Source organism: Anas acuta, chromosome 1 (genome assembly GCF_963932015.1).
Source record: "Anas acuta chromosome 1, bAnaAcu1.1, whole genome shotgun sequence".
NCBI classification, from domain to species: domain Eukaryota; kingdom Metazoa; phylum Chordata; class Aves; order Anseriformes; family Anatidae; genus Anas; species Anas acuta.
Window position 1 is genome coordinate 20,391,771 of NC_088979.1, and position 16,614 is coordinate 20,408,384.

Genomic DNA, 16,614 nt, shown 5'->3' on the forward strand with positions numbered 1-16,614 from the left:
TACAGCATGAAAGAATAAATGACATGCCAAAAATCACATCAGTACAGTGAGAAAAGCTCACTTTGAAGTCCTGCTCCACATGACTCTCTTTCACATGCTGACATTCAGTATGTAGAAACCTACAGGCAGTACAGTGCTTTGTTGACTTTTACAAACAGTCCTTTGCAAAGCTAGAATAAACATGGATGTCAGTGTCTTCCTTGATAAGAAAAAAGGAAGAAGTAATTCAGTTCATCGTGGTAAGCTACAGTTATACAAAAGTGTTTATATAAAGTAATGCTGATTTTTAGCTAAAAATGACCAACACTCTGGATAAAGTAAATGAAAGAACGAAAACTTTTTCCACATAACAACACAATAAGCATGTGAGTATTGGGGTTGGGGGCAGGGAGACAAGTGAGGCTATTAATACGCTATTGAAGAAAAGGTGCAGCTTTTGGTACTGTTTTTAGTTGCTTTGTTATGTTGTTATTGTGCTAATACTCACCGTATTAGGTACATATGGCAATCCATAAAATTTTTCCTGTGTTTCCTTTAAGATTTCTGTGGTTGATTTTTGTAGAGGATGTTTCCCATGGTAGATTTGGTCCAAGGAAGCATAGAAGACCTAAAGAGATAGAAAATGTTTGTCTTTGGCTTGGCATTTGACAATCAATCGAATAAATAAATAAAAACACAAAAGAAAGGGAGAGGAAGAATAGAGGGAGGGAAGAGTTTAAATCTATATGGTGTTGTAAATCTTCTATTTTTACGATACCATAGAAGGATAGAAATGGGTTTTTGCAGTACACCAGCCATCGCTATCATGGCCATTAATACATGTTTAGGTCACTGAGACTTAAGCCAAGCTGCTCCAGTGCAAGCTCAGCCTGAGCTCACACTGCAACAGTAAAATATTGCGGCACATAACTAAGGGCTGTTCATAGGCAATTTTTGTGCACAAGCATGTGAACTCTGGCAGTGCACAGATGCGTGACTGAACAACTGAGGTGCCTGGAGATCAGGAAAGCAGCACAATAGAAAGACTTTTCAGGTCAATTTAGCAAAGAAGAGCGTCTGGCACTTGAACAGCAAATATGAAATAAGATGCAAAGAAGACATTGCCAGGGCTCAATTGGTTCCATCACTGGAAAAAAATGAAGCTTTTTTTTTTTTTATGATGATGATTTCCTGTTGTATCGAAGTGCTGGAAAGACAGAAGAGGACACCCAGTGCTATGTAAAATGGTGTTTGAAGAAGCTTGGTGGATCCAGATACTTTAGCCAAAGTGTTCAGGTCAGGTTATCCTGTGGTAGACAGAATTCATACGAAAACTGACAGTAAGGAGCCTCCAAAAACTTTTGTGCAAGGGATGAAGCAAATAATTTGGCCAGAGATTTGCGCCCAGTCACACTCCCAGAGAAACTGCAATGCCTTTCCCAATGAGATAAACACATTGTTTGTCTAAGAAATTACAACCACAAAATGCAGACATTTTATGGAGAAAAGGTTACAGGGATGTTTTATGGGATCTGAAAAATACAACCCCCTCAAGCTTTGAAAAAGATTTATTGTGAAATTTGGGTACAAAACCTTTCCAAATTATTTCATAGTTTATTTCAGCTCAGCATAGTTTGGGGAGAGCTGGACACAACACGTGCTTAGACCAAAAATGTGAATGTTTCCGAAGGACCATATATATTCCTTCAGTTTGAATAACCCATCTTGATAAATCCATTGGTAGTGTTTTCAAGCAACAAGCATGAAAACTGATTTTCAAGAAAAAGTGAGGGTTCTAAAGTAAAGGGATGAAGAAACCCCAATATGCAGGAGCTAGTTCTGATTTTTCTGCATGCTTCCTACATGTCAATGAGAAGAGGTCAGTAAGACCTAAGCTCACATGGGTAAGTCATTATTGACATGTTCTGAGGATAATTTCATGAAAATACTGCACCAAGTGGCAAACAATGAGTACTCTTTTTTTTTTTTTTAATCAAACTTTGCAGGGGTGTTTTAATTTTTCCATTATATTGATAATACGAAAAACTAAAAATCTAAGGAAAAACCCATACTAACTCATAAAGACTACAATATTTTTACTTTTATCTTACAAGAGAATGAGGTTTGGTAATGCTTTTCCTTGGTCTTTTCACTGTCAGAGCTAGTCTTCAAAATCCTGGCACGCCTTTTTACTTTTTTAGACAACGTTTAACAAGAGTGACTGCACTTACAGCAGCAAGGGTGACAGAGTATGACCAACAGTAAGCACCATGAATGGGTCTGAAAATTACCTGAACTAGCAGTGCAATAAAATTCATTTTCTTCTGTCAGTCTAGGCTCTGCAGGAGCCGTTTCACACTGACTTCCCTCTCCTGTCCAAAAACCCAAACCAAATACCAGGAACTTCAGCATCTGATCACTGAATGTGGCATCCTGCTTCAGCCCAGCCTTGATCCTCTTTCTTCCAACTCCCTGCTTTGTTAGGACCTGTTTGCAGTTGCTCCTCTGTGCTCCACACAAGATGGAGTGAACTGTGCTGCACAAGACCTTCTCTAAAGTAAAATTTGGAGTCGAGTAGCTTGTGGTCAGAGAGCTGGAGCAAAAGCTCAACTCACAGCCAGGAAGTGGGGAAACAACAGCTGAAGGCCAGTGAAATGGTCTGCCTAAAGAACAATGCAGTAATAGAGAGCAAGGGAAATGAGTCATTAAAGCCAGCTATAAGCTTTCCCCCGATCCTGGCACATGTAAAGCGTGGGAAGCAAGCTATGAGCCAGGCCACCTGGAAAGCACAGTAAAAAAAATCCAGCCCCGAAAATAAACTTGGATGAACTTTATATCCAAAAGCATTCCCATCTATGAACCACAGTTGTGTGTGTTTATGCAGGCCTTTGAAATAGGAAGAGGAGACGCATCCCAGGTCCACAGGATTTTAGATGATGCCGCAGAGGAGCATGCTAACACTTAATATTAAGCAGCAGTTAGAAGACGACTTCTAATTTCAGTAAAAACCATTTCCCAAAAGACCTAGAAATATAAAAAGGCCATCAAGTAGTTGTCTCTCTACGTATAGCCTTTCCATTTCACAGTGACATTGCTATTTATCAGCTTCACTCGATTCTCCAGTTCCTTCTGACTCCCTGCCCACTCATTAGGATTAACATGTAAACAGTTCGGCATTTCCCACTGAAGTTACTGCTGACTTTCTGAAAGACTCTGGGACTTAATCTGCATGGCAAAAGCTTCATGAGAACATGGATGGATTCTCATCTCTTTCCTCTTGACTAACTGATTACATGATCTGGACAAAAATAGAGACAGAGCTATAATGAAAAACATAGTGTAATTTCTTATTTTCACATGCCAATAGATGTATTTTCTGACCAGATGACAAAAGAACCTTTAGGCATTTTCCTCACTGCTGAAAAAGAACTGTAAGCATTTTTATTTCTTTTGAAGGCCAGATACTGCGTATTATCTAGTCGTCAGTAAAGAACATGTTCTTTTCAAAGCCTGGAGAAAAGTTATAAAGAGTCACCATTCAGTCTTTTCAGACTGTACATTTAGTAGTACACGTGTGCTTGGGCACCTGCAGATCAAAATGTTTTTCATCAATGAACTATTATACTTTTGAATTACCATGAGTAACAATACAAACTTACACAAAAGAACATGTGAACTTTAGATCTGCGATGCAATCAAGTTCTCTGGGACATTTTTTCCTGAATTAATAAAGTAAGTGGCTTTGCCAGCCAGTGTCTTTCGAAATGAGTACACACTTCTGCAGGCATTTTAACTGGAATCTCCAAAAACATGGTACTGAAAGTCGAAAATGACTAATATTATTCAGTGTGGCATTGTGGTAGCTTGTCAGGGGTTGAGACCAGCTAAAGCTTAGTAACACGAGTGTAACTTGAGGACACACAGCCTGCTTAATCACTGAGTCATTGCCAGCACCAGCCAGTTATGAGGTGCTGCAGGAATCTGAGCCCACCAGAGCTGGCTATTCTCTCCCCACTTCTAAATCGATGGGGTCTGGAGTCACCCAGGGACAGAGCCAGGAGCTACCCCATGGGAGGTGAGGGAAGCATCTGAGGGTTAGCAGCTGGGGGTATGGCCCAGCCCAACCCATGAGACCACCACACTGACCCCTTTCTCAATGTCCTTCTGGAGCTCACCATCTCCCCTGCCACAGGACAGGAGCATTGTGTCACTTGATATCTACCTGTGACTCAGTGTTCTTGTTATACAAGCCCATTTAGTCCACACACAGTCAATATGGCCTCAAAACTTGACAGGATTACAGCAAATACATATTATAAGTTGAAAGGAAATCCATCAGATCTCTATAGAGCTGATATATGGACACAGAATAAAGAACAGGTGCATATGAAGGCACCTGACCATCACTGTGGTGGTTACTAGTCTGCACATTGTCAAATTATTCTGTGTTGGTGGACTTTGTGAATAGAGGTCATCAATTAAGCATCCTCAGTATACATTTTATTTTGATCCAGTGCTGTTTTCTTTGCCAAAAAAACTCTTACATTGATTAATGGTATTATTGACTATATTCTTTCTGAATTCTCATCTTTCTCTCTAGAAAGAGAACCTTTCAGAGCCAGAAGTGTCACACCTGCAGAGAGGGCTCAGTTGTTTTCATGTCACTGAAGTATTGCTTCAGGTTCATGCTGCCTGCACAGCCAACAGTGGCCAGCAAGGAGGACTGCAGCATTGAAAGCACATTTCACAAATCCGCTCAGTTTCACCACTGAAAGATACATGTATACACCACAAACAGTTTAAGCCTGGTTTTGATTAGTTTAACTGACATGTATACATTTACAGGTCCACACTCAAATATTCTGATTAGTTTTAAATCGCTATAAATTACTGCAGAGAGCAAACTGCAAATATTTAACTAAGTTTTTCTTTTAAATCAACTTCAGTTAACTAGTGCAACTCAAGTTTGTAGACAAGGTTACAAACATTCATGCACTTCTCAAACAGAAAAATTACAAGGAGTTGATTTTGAGAATTGCTTCTTTGCACATCTCAAAAATAATGAAAGCCCTTTATTAAGGTACGAGCAGAGTTACCTCACCTAAACACTAGGTCAACTGTAGCAAGAAAATTAAATGCTTCTGGCTTAAGGGAAAAGAAAAAAAAAAAAAAAAAGAAGAAGAAAACAGAATTACAAAAATCACACAACGGAAGCTTGAAGTATACCAAATGTAGCCAAACTCTCACTGTAAAAAAAAACTGGCTGACTGCTATGATGTTACTGATCACATTGGAGAATTACCATAGGAGGACTGAAAAAAATTAAATACTCATATAAGATAATAACCTAAATTCCTTTACTCCCTTTGAAGAAAAGCAATGCTGATAATTCATTTATGGGAACAACTGATCAATCACATCTGCCCACAGAAAATAAAGACTTACGAATTTAATTACTGCTCCCAACACTGAGAGAGAGAAATCATAGAGGCCAGAATGCAAAGACCGTACCTGGAGTTGCATATCAGCTGCAGCACACACCTTTTTGGACTCACACAGTCTTGACACCATGTTTTTTGGCAGTGGCTTTAAAAAAATAAAAAAGAATATATTTAGAGTTGTTACAAAATTGTTAGTAATGTGCTTACTATTAAAAAAGATGCAAAGAAAACAGACTCAGAGATACTAAAAACATCTTTGAAGAGCTTTGCATTCAGGAATTAGCAATGAAGAAGGAAATCTCATTTGCTAAAGCATTATGGCAGAAATTATCAGCCATAATTTACAAATTTACATAGCAATCAAGTCTCAGTGTTTGCTCTTCTATAAAAAGATTCTACACTCCCTTACGTACTTCTTAAAAATATATTATGACTATAATCTTACGACTATAATTAAAGAACAATAGATGGGGTAGCAAAAGTCCCCTCAGGTCATTTTAGTAAATGTCAAAAGTAGATATTACAACAGATTCTCCTGTTGGTCTTCAAGCACGGCTCATTTAGATTTACACAGATGCCCGTATAGCTGCCAGAGTTTTCATAACTTCAACTGGGGCAGCATCTGTCCTACCCTTACCCACATAATCCTGTTTGGTCATCCTGGACCGTCAGTGCCTACCCTTTGAAATTTTTAACAATGAGCTTATTCCACATCTACAGCAATAAAACTATCCATGCCAATACAGGCTGAAAGTCAGACAGTTTTCAAGTCATTAAGCAAACTCCTTTTGACTTTCTATCCAGATATCTACAAATACATCCGAAGACTGTTAATGACAGATTTTTAAGAATATCTGGATACGAATGCATGACCTTACACTTCTTCCACTGCTTCCTGAAGCTGTTCAATACATGTTCTTCCTAGTAAGCACATTCTTTTTTTTTTTTTTTTTTTTTTTGCCAGCAGTTTTATTAACCAAACACATTAAATATGGCTAAAATAACTGTGTTCTTGCTGAAATATTAAAAAAGTTATTACAAGTTGTATAATGTAATACAGATGCTTGGTATTATACTGAACTCTAAAAGCATACCTACACTTTTACAGTGTGTTGAAGTGTTTAAGAAATAATACATCAAAGTTTACAGATCTCGATGGCAGAGCTGTATGTTTAGATGCTGTGCAAACGATATGACTTCAAGACAAACAACGCTAATGTTCACAGAATAAAAACCTAACTCCAGGGAAGTTACATGTAAGTGAGGAAAATGTTATCGATTAACTCTGTGGAATCTGGAAGTCGAAGGAGATAAGAAAAACTCTCAAGTTGCACAGCTGTTTTATGCAGTAGCTTGCCAAGGCTTGTAACCTCTTCTCCAAGACAAATGTTAGCTGGGTCAAGAATGGGATAGAACAACACCCACTATTTTGCCTGTCATAAATGTGTGCAGCTGTTAAATTTCAACACAGAGAAACGAACCAATGAACGTAAAGTCTACCCTACCGTGTATCCCTGTTAGGCCAGTATTTACCCTTCCCAAATATAAAAATTGTCTTTCAAATTACATGATGATTTTGGACTACTAAAGTAAGAGTAAATGAGCAGTTCTCCATAGTAATAAAGATGTTAGTGGCTGATTACCTTGAGGTTCCATACTGGCCTTAGCATTGTTCCAAAAAGTGTTTAATTATGCAGAAAAGTTCTAAGAGCAAGAAGTAAAATAGAAAAAACATTAGAAATGGTAAAAAGTATGTTGGCTGGGCAATTCTTCTCCTGGTTCTATGAACATGTCTGGTTTTATCCTCTTACACAGGCTTACACAGGCTGAGTGAGGCACGTACTTCATCTTGAAGCTAAGGCACATGTGGGTTTGCAATAACAGCCTCAGCTCAGGGAGAAAACAGTGTGTAAGGAAACCTATGCAGTTTTGAACATATTTTGTTGTTAAACATTGAACCTATCAACAAGTTTTGGCAGCTTTCTGGATGCTTTCATCTCCTAGTGAATCAGTACAGTGTGGAGTTAAACAAAACTCATTTCTTTGAGAGGCACTTGTATTCTGGACAGTGAAGCTGGAAAAAAATTGTATGGGAATTTGTAGATTGTGACTTCTCAGTGTGAAAAAGCTGAACTTCCAAAAGCTTGGCAATAGCAAGCATGTGTATTTTACACAGTTATAATTTAAGAGTGTTAAAGCCAAGAGCAATCCTACCAGTAAGGTCAAACCAACTCTTTCAACATAATGGATTTTCAACATTATATTTCTGCTATATTAAATAATGGTAAGAGGAAGCTAAGTGTACAGGCTTTCAGCTAGTACATAAAATAAACAGAACACAAAAACACTCAGACTTCGCTAGTTGGCATTTTGGTAAACCACAATCCCACAGATCCTCACTGAATTGGGAAATTCAAGTTCGCAGTTCACTGGGGCACAGAGCAGCAAGGTTCGGCGGGGTGGACAAATGCTGCATGCTCCCTGGGAGAGCCAGGCACACCCAGCTCGAATTCTCAGTTCAGACCTGAGAATTTCTTACATGCTCTGCACACCCAAAAAAAAAAAAATATAGTAATTCACTGTACTGTACTGCAAATAGCTGACCTCAAGCCAGGGAAGACTGCTGAAAAGGCAGCCTCTGCATTTACCCATTTCTTCCTTGTCTTCTGCTTGTAAGCAACTACCATGTTCTAGACTGAAGTCCTGAGGGGAGACACAGAAATGATCTTTAATGATTTCAGGGTCCTAACTGAAAGGAATGCTCAAAGCTGCCCAGATGTCTGTGCGTTGGAGATGGCTTAGCAGCACCTGCGAGAGACCAACTAAAACACAGGTAATACCAAGAGGCTCCAGGAAACCTTCAATCTTTATTTCAGCCATATGAATACCAAACAAACAACACAGAATCACAGACCCACAAAGGTTGGAAAAGCCCTCCAAGATCACCTGGTCCAACCATCGTCCTACCACCACTTACCACCCACTAACCCATGTCCCCAAGCACAGCGTCCAACCTCTCCTTGAACACCCCCAGGGACGGTGACTCCACCACCTCCCTGGGCAACCCGTCCCAGTGCCTGACTGTTCTTTTCTGAGCAGAAACGTCTCCTCATTTCCAACCTGAACCTCCCCTGCTGCAACTTGAGGCCATTCCCCCTAGTCCTATCACTCTTTACCTGTGAGAAGAGAGAACATAGATCTGCTCTGTCCTGCAGATCAAGCTCTGCAACCTCAGCAGATTAAAATTAACGGTAAATAACAAATAACTCTTGACAATAACTACAAAAAAAAAGGACATGAGAAAGATACCAATTTTCTTTCATTGAAATCAAATAGTGCTAAAGATATAAATGAAAGATATAATTTTTTTTTGTTTAAGTCAATCAGTGCTAATGATCTGGTGTAAAGTTTAAGGTCTGATCATACTTCACAATTCAAGCAGAATTTGACACCAGAAAAAATAGTAGCAAAAATTAAATTGAAAGAAATCCTCCAAAACTTATTCCTCCAAAATCTACAGGATTTTAAAATTCAAGATCTCAAGGAATGCCAGAGCGTCAGGCATACAGACACTCTGACATCTTGAATGTACTAATGAAGATGTACTCTTCTAGCCAACAGAAACTATTTCTCCTTATTGTTACAACTGAGTGAAGAAAAAAGGCATCAGTGGTATTATTTCATCCATCCTGAAAGATGAGTTATCTGATAAAATCAGGCTGTCATCCTCCTTCTGAAAGGAAAGCTTCACAGAAGTTTGGCTAAAACTATTTTAATTGAATAACCATTCCATTTTAAAAATTTAAACATTACATGCTTTACTTTGGGTTCCATTTTTCCATCTTTTTATACTAAGTAACCTTAAGACCTTGGCATGAATTTTTCAGCCTGTTTGCCATGGTGGCTAAAGAACAAAATTCCCTGTGTTCTGAATTCTCAAAGCATACTTAACTCCTTACTGCTGTGTAGTAACGGGGACATGTTAAGACTATTTACTATCTGTGGGCTTATTCTTGTAATCATGCTAATACAATGCAGCCTTTGTAATTCCATCTCTGTGAAAAATGAAGTCGGTTCAAATTTGAACAGCTGAAATACTGGCCTTTGTTCAAGAGAGCCTCCAAAGACACACAAGCTTAAAATGATTTAGCGCAACAGACCTACCACATATCTGCATTTAACAAACAAAATTGAACAAACACAGTGGTAACGAATGGTACGCGTTCACCAGATTGTCTGCGGCACATTGTTCCAACCTCCTTCTGGTGTTGCTTGACTTCATGAGCTTACCCAAGTAATCTGACTTGAGTAACCAATTAACACAGACCTCTCTATTCACTCTTTTTTTTCCTCGAGGATTTTTCACTTTGAGTTATCTTTAACATGAAGGGAAAATTAGATTTGCTACTTTCTTGGAAGAAGTGTTGCAGTGCTGGACAGGTTTTTGAACCAGATTCACAAGACCTGCTCCTGCTCTTCCTGCCAGAAGAACTTGCAAGCTTCTGAGGTCCACAGTACGCAGCAGCAGCAGAGCTATCCAGAATGCACAGAAAGTAGACAGGCTTTCTATAAACTTCAACATATTTTGGATCAGATCCTCGTGATCCGCATCTGTACACATAATGCATTAACATCTTTGAAAGCCTACCCAACACATCTTTTTTTTTTCTGCAATGCTACTTAAACAGTTTTCAACAGTTCATCTGTTTTTACAATCAAAACAGCACGTCTTTCCCTGCCTCCTTCCCTAAGCACAAGCACCGATCCTCTGTAAGGACTGCAGCTCAGAACCACTCCTTCTACAATTTGCTTTTATGGCAAAGGCAATCAGAAGCTGTGGCTACACTAGAAAGTATTTCTGACATATTTAGTAGGGGTGTTAAAAATGACACCACCTAATTCACTATGTATATGCAAAAATTACAGCACAGATGCAGCAAGAATCCTTTTTCGAATTGCCCACGATGCTTCCTCGACAAGCTAGGTCAGTAAGAAAACCTCTTTTGTCAACATCCAGAAGAGATTTGTTGTTGTTGTTTCTTGCACAGAAAAGCTCAGCCTCTTTATTCATAGGAAAAGTTCTCATACAGAAGAACATTTGGATGAAATGGCTTTACAAGTTCCACATTTTAACTCTTCCACCCACCCTCCTTACTCCTACTTGAAAAGTGGGTGAAGTGGACTCACTTTTCTTTCAAAAAAACTAAAAAACTAGATAAAAAGATGCTGATTAACATTTCCATTTGCACACACACAAAAAAAAAATCAGTCTGGGAATGAACACAGGAAAAGTAAGGCCCACAAGGATTTCTGTGAAGTTGCAAATTTAAGAGAGCAGGGATTGTCTGTTCAAAGTACTTTGAAAGATAGACACAACAGATAAAAGTAATTGCTGTAACAATCACTGAATTTCAAGAACAGAAAAATGACTTCAATCTGTTTGTATTTAAATGACAGATACAGAAATCTGGTATCAAATTCTTTTAACTAGCTTAGATGACCAACATAAGCAAAAGCAGATTTATATATGTTGGATAATGGTTTAAAAATACAATCTAAATTAAAAAAAAAAAAAAAAGCAATTAAATAGAAGCAGTCTAAAGCCCTCAAAAGCCACACAGCACTTTCAGACTCTTGTCCTCATCTTCCAGCGTAATCCATTCTTGTACCCCTTCAAGACTCAATTTCTACATTAAACTTCCGAAAGGGCAAGATTTCACCAGCAATAAATATAAGATTTTTTTCTGGAAATGCCAAATGGTACACAGGGCCTGGTTCTATGATTATAAACTGCAACTAAACATGGTTTAGATTTGTTAAGCCATTTTGAAAATACAAAGCCATAAATAATGTTTCACAAATCTCTTTCAGATGTTTTAGTCAAGCTCATTCTCTGAACTCGTATGCAATCAGATTAACTCCACAATGTTTAAACACTACTTGAACTTTATAAAGAACACTAGAAAGCAGTAACTTGGTGTGTGGATTCAAACATACAAATGGTGAATGCTTTTGAACAGAGTACTTTCAACCTGTGGGTTTCAAGGAGACTTTCCTAGTGTTCTGCAGAATTCATTGCTCTGTAAAAAAAAAGCAGATTTACAGAGCAGGTTTCTCAAATAATATCTATTAAAATAGACATTATGCAACCTATTTTTCTAACTAACTCTTACAGTGGAGGCAAACATAATTCCACTTCCATAATACTGACACACATGGAATGCTTACTATTGGATAAAAAGTTGAAATGAAGTGTAACACTATACAATTTAAAAGGCTCTCTTGGTTTTGCATTGATAGCTAGTGTATTCTTCAACCATCACATTTGAGTATATTTGCACCACTGAGATTTGCCTCAATCAAAAGCACTGGAAAAAGATCTTTGGTTATTGTTTACTGATTTGCATCTTTGAAATGTCTGTACAAATATAAATCACGTTATGCTGTCATGCATAAATAATTAAGCAACCATCTAAAATCACCTTGTTGCAGACAAATGTTTTCTAAATTTCCTATAGAAAGTAAACCCTCGCATTAGACTAGCACAGAATAAATTTATGTAAAAAGGGATCAGAGTTTTAATGCAGAGATTCATGACTGCCAAAATCTACATATCTAATATCCTAAATAAAGCAGTACCCTCTTCATCACTAAACATTTCAGTCACTACCATACACTGTGTTAAAAATGGGAGTTTTTAAATGCTGCAGATCATTTCCATGTCTTGGTACCTGAGCTTTATTTTAAAACACAGTTTAGAGAGTTCGATGTGGAACGCCTACTTCAGTCATAACTTACATCTAATTAAACTAAAGCAAGATACAAACCTTCACCTACTACCCTAAGTTTGTGTAGTGTAGAAGCTACACAACCTTTGTAAGAAAAAAGAAGGTTGACAGAATTAAACATGTCACTAGAACTTCAGCTATTAGGATCTGCTATTATTTTACAAATTACATTTGTCTTTCCTGCCATGAGAACAGTATTTTTTCTGAGTAAGTAAAATTATAATATTTGATTAGTTTATAATTTGTTTTTCTTTCTATCTTAACAGTACTAACACATGAAAATGTGATTCTTCTCTTGCACGCGTTTATTCCTATTTTCCATATTTCAGACATTAATTTTCCCTACCTGTCCAGTTTTATAATGCCTTGCAAACTGGTTAACCACTCGATAGTCATTTGCAAAGTACTCCATCAGAATTGAGGGAACTTCGGCAAAATCGGTAGAACATCTGGTTCCTAAAGGTAGAATAAGTGAACACATTAGCATTTGCCATTTCCATTAACACAAATAGTTAACTCTTCCCAAGAGGTTTTGCAACTTTCAGTTTGGACTTTTGGTGAACTTTAATGTTCTTTCATTTATTAAGTCAATATTTTATTTCTATAACATTATTGTACATATTGCCAGAAAAGCTTCATTATAATCCTACACATTTTACTATAAATCACAAAGTAAAACAAAATATTTGAACAGCTGGGTGAGGCACCTTATAAAGCGCTGGATCACACCCTTTTTAAACTAAACCAGACTGCAGCCAAACTGGCCCTACATGAAACACCAAATCTATTTAAGTGTCCTAAACCTAAATCAAACTACAATGTAAATAAAACTCTGCCTTAATCCCATTCACAGTTACAATTTTTGCCTTCCATCTGTTTACTGAGCTTACTTATGCTTTATATTAGCCTCACTTTACAATACAAAGTCATTCATCCAAGGAAAACTCGTGCAGATTGAAGACACGTCCTGCAGTGAGGTAATACCTCTGCAGTTAGGATCTTCAAAAAGCACTCTCCCCAAAACCTTATTTACTCTAATCTTTATCAGCACCTTACACCAGGAAAGTTATTAAGAAGTGTAACACATCACCAAACCAAAGCTGTATTTTTAATTTCTGTATTAAATTTAGGGAAGTACAAATCTGTTCTAATAACAAACCCACTGGGTCATCACATCTATCCCTGTCTGCCAGAGGCAACGTCAACATTTAAAACTAGTCTTAAATGTAAAGTATTTAATTTCTGCTATTCTTTCTTGGAGACTCTTTTTGAAAAATCACTCCTTTGGTCTTTACCAATCTTTCTTTAAGTTTTAATTGAATTCACCATCTGTTTATGTTTTCAGACCCCATGTTCTTTAGTATTAATAGCATTTTGCAGACTATCATTACTTGCTAAATTGACAGAAACTATATTCTCTCTCAGCCATCATTATCCAAAGGAAAACAAAGCCTAAAAGAGTATCCATTGACCTGCAGCTCTTCTCTGTATTTGCTTCAGTTTGAATTCACCTTTAGACCAGAGATATGAAACTATACCCCAGTGCTGCATGAGGTTCACCCATAACTTTCTTAAATCATTCTAATACTTAATTCCATTAGAAAACACCTCTGACACAATTTCAGCGCCCATTTATCCCTTTCACAGACACAGCAGCTACTCATAGTTCTCCATTAACACATACAAATGTTTTTCTGTTCCTCTACCACTGTCGAAATATCCATTTGATAGCAGAAATTCTCCTTGAACTCTTTAAATGCATGACCTGCATTGTGTAGATGTGAATTAGAATTTACTTCTAGCAGTGTGGTATTCAGCCTTCCAGCTCTTGTTGTACAATAACCCCATCATTCCTTTGTGCCATTATATTTCATTAATACTGGCTTTTATTTGTTTGAAAATCATTAATAAAAAGCCTAAACCAAGGCCGGTCCCAAGACAAATGCCTACAAAACACCCTAATGCCTCTCTAGCCTGTATGCTTTCTCTTAATAAAATGATAGAATATTTGCAGTAGCCATTAAAGAGAATTAGATTATCTGAAGGTCGGAAAGGTAAAAGGTTGAGCAGTTATCTGGGATAACTGAGTTCTGCTGTGAAACAACTGTAGGTATTCTCTACTGCATGATAAAATTAAAATGGAATAGAAGCAGGGTTAAAAAAAATCTTGAACACACATACATTAAACAAATGATAAATTAATGTAGTAAAATGACAGATTATCTTAAAAGAAAGCACATCTTAAATCCTAAATGTACAATATCGTGCAAGTTTGGGGCCCATTACTGGCAGAGAGGGTTCCTGTATATTTGGGAATGTTAATCAGAAAAGGCAGGGAGGAGTAAGAAAGGTGTAAAATACTCAGCGCATCACTGCTGGAATTTTGTTCTCACAACAGCCTGTAATCATCTTGTATCCACCCTGTGCCACACTAGTGCCTCCTCTGGGATGAGCCATTTGATTGTCACACATTCCAATCCCTAAAAAATTGTACTCTGGAGAAACAACACAACTGACCTCTGATGCTGCTTTTGCAATGCTAGCTCTGCACTGAAGTCCCCTAGGAAGCAGGACTGCCTCAGGCAACACTGAAACCCTACACAGGGGCTCATGGAAAGTCTGAGCCTCAAAATGAGCCATTTCCTGCCCCTTCAAGACTTCTTGACATGGTTACGCATGCGATTCACCACAAGAACCCTACCAAAGCAGCTACTTGGGGCATGTATGTACCCCTGGAGAGCAGCAAGAGTGAGGCCATGTGTGTGGAAGGGGTGGGGAGAGCAATTAACTGCTTCAAGGCTTCCTATTCAGAGCTTACAATGAAAGAGCATATACAGTGTTTATTTGTCTTCACAACGTCCAGTAATAACATACTTACAAACAGCTTGGCCTATTTTAGTTTTAACTGGAAGATTTAAGAAAGGTTACTTTGTCTTTAGGTGCAAAGTATCTGATAACACAGGACTCTAACACAGATTGCCCTTAGTTCCACTTATGTAATATAAAAAAGGTAAAACATAAAATAATGCTTCAAACAAGGCACCTACCATTTCCTTTTTTTTTTTTAAATATATAAATGAATAAATAAATGTCTACTGCAAGTATTTGATTTCCAGCATACTACTACAGAAGAAGATATACCAGGCTGTCTGCAGATAAGAAAAGGAGCATACCAAGCAGCTTTAGCAAGTACAGCTCTTTAACCCATCTGCCACAACTGCAGGAGAAGGGGCAGTAGCCTGCTAGCTGCCAGCCAAATCATTTCCAACCCAGAATTCATTGTACTTTTACACTAGGTACAAGTTTAGTTCAACTTATTTTCAATTTTCTAATTATTCCATTCTTATAAACTCTACATAAGGCGAACATGCAGGAGTGCATCACACCATCACAAAAACATGATTAGCCAAACAGACAGAAAAAATACAAATGCCTAAATCTGACCAGGAAAGGAAGAATATTCAAGTGTTGTTTTGTTTAGATAATCTGTGGGGAACTGATAATGTATTTTCAATAATCAAAGATGTCGAAGTACCAACATGACTCGGGAATTTCTGGATCATCCTTTTGTTTTGTTTGTTTAATTTACTCTCTTCCTCCAGAAATTAAACATTTAACTACAGCAAAAGATCACTCTACCAAATTTCTTACCAGTGACATGTTGGTACCGAGTTCGTCCCAGCATAGAATGCATGGCATGTCCCATTTCATGGAAGAGATTCTCCATCATGCCAGGACTTAGCAGCGTTGGTGCATTCCTTGTTGAAGGGGGCAGGCTAAGCATGAGAACAACTACGGGCAGCTGGTACTCTCCGTTTTCCTTTAGCCTGCCTCCACGAACTGTAAAGTGACAATCCTTTTGGAGGTAAAAGGAAACATATGGACAGCCAATGTCATTATGTCAATGATACTAAAACACCGATTGAAGTATTAAATTAGAATTAAACTATTAAATCAAACCTAAACATTTACTTAATTATATAAGTTGAATTCAATGATTGTTAAGGAGTTCTTCAATAGCAGTATATAGTTTTGACCTCAAACTTTCATTACGTTCCTCCACCTTCAATATTTACTTCATATTCATAAGGAAACTACATTATTCCATACAGAAAAGATTGAGCTTCTTTTAGAAATCAAAATTTAATATTTTTGTTTTAGAATTATCAAACCCTCTCAATTTTCCTAAAAAATTATCTTTAACTCAAATAACATTATATATATATATATACATATATTATATATAAATTATGGACTTGGCACATCAGTGAAGTTTGTTCCTCATTCTTCAGCAGTAGCTTCTTTATAAAACATGCTACACAGCATTCACAGTGTATCATGAAATATGAGCAAAACAGAGTATGCTTAGAAAAATACATTAAACTAATGCAGATTTAAAGTTTCTC

At 37.5% G+C, this 16,614-nt stretch overlaps 1 protein-coding gene across 1 annotated transcript in view; it reads right to left on the reverse strand.

Annotated features, from left to right (window-relative positions):
* MIPEP (mitochondrial intermediate peptidase) overlaps positions 1-16,614 on the reverse strand; it is an 83,971-nt gene that overhangs the window by 24,828 nt on the left and 42,529 nt on the right. The window contains exons 13-16 of the mRNA XM_068671817.1: positions 15,860-16,064; positions 12,555-12,664; positions 5,491-5,565; positions 488-607 (exon numbers count right to left, since the gene is read on the reverse strand). Of these exons, the coding sequence (XP_068527918.1) occupies positions 488-607; positions 5,491-5,565; positions 12,555-12,664; positions 15,860-16,064 (510 nt within the window). The remainder of the gene's footprint in view (positions 1-487; positions 608-5,490; positions 5,566-12,554; positions 12,665-15,859; positions 16,065-16,614) is intronic.